Genomic DNA, 6942 nt, shown 5'->3' with positions numbered 1-6942 from the left:
TCTCAAAGGAACAGACCCTTTCTTAAGTTTGGGATGAGAGGCCTACATTAAAAAAAGAAGCGTAGTCGTTAGCATAAATCAAAAAATAAAAATATAAGAAAAGAAGAGGAAGAAGAAGTGTAGTTTGGCGTCTTCCCCATGTGTGAATATATAGAATAACTTCAATTCGGTTGACTTATTTCTTGCAACACTATTTGCAGAGTTCAATCAAGCTTCTATCGTCCACTACAAACCCATCATCAAAAGGGTAAAAGACGATTCCGGGTAAGTAGTAATACTATTGTTCCAAAGTCTTTCAGTTTCATCATTATTCATCTTTGGGTTAAAACTTAAAAGTTAACTACAAGAAGATTTAAATTAAAGAGTGTAGGAAAACGATGGTTATATGAGCAAAAGTTTAATCTGATCTCTATCATCATCAGTCCCTAAGTATCGATGGAATTTGATATATTTCAATGTTTTTTCTAGTGCAGTGATTTCTTCATTACACAATTATTTCAAACCAAAAGCAGTATTTATTTGCCTTAATTTGGATTCGTAGGATATATGATCTATGTTATCTAAGAAATTAAAATTGTTAAAAATAGTATTAAAAAAAAATTGGTGCAAAAGAATTGATCTTGAGAGAAAGATAGACAGTTGATAAAATAGTCAAAGTAGGATATTGCAATTTATAGATGTTTTGAATTTACTCATAAATGAATTATTTTGTCAAGATATTATTTTTTGTTGTTTTTTATGATGTCTAAAAATTAATAATTAATTGCTAAAAATGTTAAATCATATGGCACATGCATAAAATTCAAAATAAAATTAATACTTAATTCACCATAAAATTGATCTTTCTTCTTTTTTTTTTTTTTTTTTTTTTGATACATATACTTCAGAGTTCAATCCTATGGCACATGCATCTTTTTCCCGAGTATCTCAGATGGCATATGTTATATTTGTGTGTCTCTTGCTTATTCTGAAACCGAAGGGTGTGGCTTCTTCTTCCGAAAATGCCCTTAAGATAAAGTATGATGTCTTTGTTAGCTTCAGAGGCCCGGACATCCGACGAGGTTTCCTTAGTCATTTGGTTGACGCGCTTTCTAGAAAGAAAATTAACGGCTTTGTAGATGATAAAATTGAGGTAGGAGATGAAATACCAAAATCACTGATTAGAGCAATCAAGGCATCATTAATTTCACTAGTTATATTTTCACCAAACTATTCTTCTTCACGCTGGTGTTTGGAGGAACTTGCAAAAATAGTTGAGTGCAGAGAAAAAGAAGGCCAGTTTGTGCTACCAGTTTTTCTTGACGTAGATCCCTCAGATGTGCGGCATCAAAGAGGATCCTACGGAGACGCATTTATTAAACATGAGAAGAAATATGACTTGGTCAAGGTTCAACGTTGGAGAACTGCTTTACAAAGAGCTGCTAATTTATCTGGATTACATTCAACAAAATACAGGTATGTCATTTTTTATTTTTCTTGAGGGAAAGATTTCAAATACATTCATTTTTCATTTTTTTTAAATCAAACAAAATAAAAAAAATTCATTTCTAAAGTAAACTACCATTTCTACCCACAAAAGTTGAAAACGCTGACATATTTATCCATAGAAAAAGGAAATTATCATTTGTACCCATGAAATATAGATTTCGCATAACAAAATTATCCAAACACTAAAAAATTACCTAAAATCTTTAAATTACCATTATCTTCACCACCACAACACCTCCTTCACCCAATCACATTTCTAACCCTAACCCTCTTCACCCAGCCACCACCCCTCTTTTCCTTTCTAATCTCAAATCCCACCACTACCCTCTTCATCCAGCCACCGCCCGAAGAGGAGATGCGAGCCAGAACCAAGGAAGGGGGAGCTGTCGCCGCCATCGCCCCTTGCTGTTGTCGGCTCCGTCACATCTGTCGCCGCCATTGATTGAGTCTGTCGCTGGTCTGGAAGGAAGAGAGCGCGCAAGAGATCGGAGAAGGAGGAGAGGGCGACGGCGCCGGTGGGTGTCACTGCCACCATCGTCGTCGACGCTGTTCAGTGAGGGAGGAAGAACCGTTTTTTCTCTTTGTTGTTGTTGCTGCTGCTTTATATGAAGAAGATGATGATGGAGGTTGTTGTCATTGTTGTTGCTGCTGCTTTATGTGAAAAAGATGATCATGGAGGTATAGTGGTGGTGGTGGTGATGGTAGTGATGAAGGAAATGAGATGGTGGTAGAATTTGAGATTAGAAAGGAAAAGAAGGGTGGTGGCTGGATGAAGAGGATTAGGGTTAGAAAGGTGATTGGGTGAAGGAGGTAGTGTGGTGGTGAAGATAAGGGTAATTTAGGGATTTTAGGTAATTTTTTAGTGTTTGAATAATTTTGTTATGCAAAATCCATATTTTATAGGTACAAATGATAATTTCCTTTTTCTATGGGTAGATATGTCAGCATTTTCAACTTTCGTGGGTATAAATAGTAGTTTACTCTTCATTTATAAATTAAATCATTTTACTTTTATTTTTTCCCAACTTGAAACACACTGTGTGATTTATTTTAGACTTTTTATAACAGTTGTTCATAGATTATTAGTTAGAGTTATTATTAGGGATGTCAATGGGGTAGGACGGGGGCGGGAGATGCCTCCCTGCTCCTCATTCCCGCCCTCAGATTTGCTCCACATCCCCGTCCCCATTTCCCGCCGTAGGAGAATATTGCTCCCATCCCCATTCCCTACGGGGCCCCATTCCCCGCGGGGACCCCATTCCCCATCTACATAATAATTCTAACTAATTATTAATTTCCATATGAATAGAGCTACAAGTATCTATCTTATACAAAAACTGCAAGATTTTATACAAAAAGTCTAAATGACACGATGGTGACTTCTTTCGAAATAACGCAATGGGGGGACGCAACGACGAGCCAAAGGAAAAAGCAGTGGACGAGGTGGGAGACGCGGCAACAGAGAGGAGAATAGACACGACGGCAGAGTTACAAAAAGGAACGCCGCAAATAGAAATTACGACGTGGTAAGGGTGATGACACGGTGAGGTGTGACGATGCGGTGAGAAGGGTGACAAGGAGGTGGCTGCAGAGAGGTTGAATGGAGTATGGACAACTTTAGGGATCTCTGAATTGAAGAGGGGTTATGCAAATAAAGATTAGGAGTTTTGGGTTTCTATATATATGTGTGTGTGAGAAATGACTAAAAAACATATATGAGAAATAAACTATTAAGGATAATTCAAGGAATTCATAAATTTCGGGCAATAGCGGGGACGGGGCGGGGATCCCCGCTCGGGTCCCCGCGCCTGCTTCGGGAGAATTTTGTCCCCTACCCCCATCCCCACGAAAAAAATTCTCCACAATCGGATCTCCATTCGGGGCAGTCCCCGCAGGAATCCCCGCGTCTCAGAAAATTTTGCCATCCCTAATTATTATTATTAAAAAAAGATTATTTTTTAATAAATACATTAGCTTTTTTCCTTACCGTATTTCCCAACTTAATAGTTTAAGCACTAAAACGGTCACGGATCGAAATACTATTTAATAATTTGTCACTAATTAATAAATTGCTACATGTACAAGATGCAATTCAAATCCTAAATATTTATGTAAACTGATCAGTAAATTAATCATTAGATTAATCGAAATTGATTAATAAATACACTAGCTAACTTCTACTCTTAGACATAATAAAAATTGAAAATTGTTAGGCGTCTAACCATTTTTTAAACCAAATTTTTAACCAATTTTTTGCGCACTTCTTCTTTTTCGTACACAGGTGAGTACTTCTTCTGCTTCTTCTTTTGTGCCCTTCTTTCTTTAACATTGTTATCATCGTCGCTGCCACCACCGTTGTCTTCTTTTTTATGTTGTTGTTATTTAATTTTTTTTTCTTATTTTTTTCCTCATCCTCTTATATTATCATAATGTTCTACCTCGTTATCATCTTCTTCTTCTCGTATAAAAATTCAAAAAACTATAGCACATATAAATTGTGTTCTATATGCAAAAATTTATATATTGTATTAATAAAATCAGCACAACGCATAAATTTTGGTGTACAAAAATCTTAGTACATAACATAGAAATTTTTGGAAGACTACATACCCAAACCATTGACTCATCCAACTAACAAAATATATTTTTGGCAAAAATTTTTGTATTATGCGCCAAAATTTATATGCTATATGCAAATATTTGTGTTATATTTGTATATTGTACCAATAAAATATGTATAACACATAAATTTTAGTGTGTAACATAAAAATTTTGGTGCATAACATAAAAATTTTAATGTGCAGTACATAAATTTTTTGAGGACTACATACTAGGATTATTGACTCATCCAACTAATAAAATACATTTGCAATAAAAATTTGTGTTATATACAAAAATTTGTATACTACATCGATAATGTTGTATTATGTACAAAATTTTTTGTGCTATACTTTAAAAATTTATGTGTGCCACATTAAAGTGCAAAAAAGTAAAAATAATAACATATGCATGCATTTTTTTAAGGAAAAATATAGGTAGACAATAAAAATACTAAATAATGTGAAGTTGGATGTTCATTTCACTATGTATACAGATGATTATTTTAATATTAAAATTTAGGTAAATAATTTAAAAGTGTAGTGTATTTTTATTTGATTAGTAGTTGTTCATATTGTTCAAAAAAATTATTGTTTACCTAGCACTCTCCTTTTTTTAATTAGTCTTGCACCAACTTATTTGAAGTTAATTACAAAAACAGTTATATATATAACATTACTCATAAAAAATTTATCATACTATTTATTTAAATTCATATATAAAATAATACTAAATGTACACAATAATTAAATAATTACTATCGAGTAAATAGTAAAAATAATCTCTCAAAATTTATCCATTAATTGAGCCGATCCTTTAAATTTTCATGAATTTCATTTTCCCATATGTAAAATCAAAACTATCAATCCCTACTTTGTTGGTCTGATCCTTTGCAATTTTAAGGATTTTACTCTTACATTTAAGTTTTTTATCTGATATAACATATAATTAATAAAGGAAAAAAATATATACTTTATGACATCCCTTTATATCCAAAATTACTAAGGCAAAAAACTCTGAAAATATTGTCATTCAATACATCTTCCTTGTTTTTTAGGAATGACTATGGGCTCCTTGAAGCAATCATCAAACATCTGATAAAGAGATTGAATCATGAGCAGAAATATATCTCAAGAGGGCTTATTGGAATTGGCAAATCAATTGCACTCTTAGAGTCAGAATTGAATCCGGAGTTAGGAGACGTGCGTGCTTTGGGAATTTGGGGAATGGGGGGCTTGGGTAAGACAACTCTTGCATGGGAAGTGTTTAACAGCGTAAACTCACAGTACGAAGGTTCTTGTTTTCTGGGAAATGTAAGGGAAAGTTCAGCCAGGGAAGGAATATTTTCTTTGAAGAGCAAACTTTATTCTGAACTCATAGGTGAACCAGACTTAAAAATTGATAGCTCAAATGGATTGCCCCCTTTTCTTGAGAAAAGACTTGGTCGAATGAAGGTAATCATTGTTCTAGACGATGTCAATGATTTTCGGCAACTGAAAATACTATTTGGAACAAGGGAACAATTTGGACCAGGTAGTAGAATCATTGTAACATCCAGAGATAAGCAAGTGCTCCATACAGAAGTTGATTTTATCTACGAAGTTAAGCCATTACAAGTTGATGAGGCGCTTCGACTTTTCAATTCGATTGCCTTCAAACATGAACATCGTGATCTTGAGATGGAATTTCATGAGCAATCAAAAAAGGTGATCGAGTATGCCAAAGGTGTTCCATTAGTCCTTGAAGTTCTGGGACACCATGTCCATGGAAAAGGGAAAGAAATATGGGAAAGCCTGTTAGAGAAGCTTAAAAATATGCCAGACAAAGAGGTCCATAATGTGATGAAACTCAGTTATGATGATCTTGATCGCCATGAGAAAAAGATATTCTTGGATATTGCTTGTTTTTTTAAATGGTTACATGTGACAGAGGATTATATAAAACTACTTTTGAAGGATGAGATCAATTCTGTGGCTTTTGTGTTAGAAAGGTTAAAAGATAAAGCCCTCATAACTGTTTCTGAAAGAACTATTGTATCGATGCATGACATTATTCAAGAAACAGCATACGAGATTGTTCGTCAAGAATCTATTGAAGACCCTGGAAAACGAAGCCGATTATGGGGTTCTAATGACATTTATCAAGTGCTAAGAGGTGATAAGGTATATGTCATAATTTGGGTCGGATTCTTTATGGTAATGTTTTTTATTTCTAACATTTTTTAAAATTATTTCTAATATTTAATTTACTAAATTTCATTCTCAATATTTAAAATAAATTTCAATTTTCACCTTTAATGTCCTTGTAAAACTAAATTGAGGAGAAAAAAGCTAAATCGAAAGAAAGTTTACATCTTATCTTATTTTATGTTATCTTAAATCAATTTAGCTTTTCCAGTGTCATTTTTAATTTTTCATTGTTTATTTAAGAGGTCAATTTCCTTTGAGAGTAGGGCATATTGTATAAGAGTAATATTAGGAAAAATTTTGATAAGGATTGAATTAAATGTGATAAGGATAGCATTAAAATTTATTTCAAAAGTTAAGAATAAAATTAAGAATTTAATTTTAATGCATTGACAATGTAAAATAATTTTATACGTATATTTAATTACGTAATGTCATATCAATAAAAATAACTACTTTTCACATTAACTACGTAAATAATTATCGAAAAGAACAGATGTGATTATAAAATTGTATAAAATACTTGACATTATAAGTGCATCAAAACTAAACTCTAAAATTAAATTAAATTATATATTAGAAACTAAAGCATACTTTATTTGTCAAATATTTTTCTTTCTTTCAGAAAAAGGTAAAAATTATTTTTATAAAATTCTAAAGATATTTGTGA

The 6942-nt window shown here is 32.9% G+C and overlaps 1 protein-coding gene across 1 annotated transcript in view; it reads left to right on the top strand.

The window, feature by feature from the left end:
- The window catches only part of LOC107619288 (putative disease resistance protein At4g11170), a 12070-nt gene continuing 5134 nt past the window's right edge, over positions 7 to 6942 (top strand). Inside the window, exons 1-3 of the mRNA XM_016321544.2 lie at positions 7 to 264; positions 888 to 1455; positions 5144 to 6248. Coding sequence (XP_016177030.1) covers positions 899 to 1455; positions 5144 to 6248 — 1662 coding nt within the window. The 5' untranslated portion in view covers positions 7 to 264; positions 888 to 898. The remainder of the gene's footprint in view (positions 265 to 887; positions 1456 to 5143; positions 6249 to 6942) is intronic.

Source organism: Arachis ipaensis, chromosome B09 (genome assembly GCF_000816755.2).
Source record: "Arachis ipaensis cultivar K30076 chromosome B09, Araip1.1, whole genome shotgun sequence".
In the NCBI taxonomy this organism is placed as follows: domain Eukaryota; kingdom Viridiplantae; phylum Streptophyta; class Magnoliopsida; order Fabales; family Fabaceae; genus Arachis; species Arachis ipaensis.
This window is presented reverse-complemented; position numbering and strand designations above follow the sequence as displayed.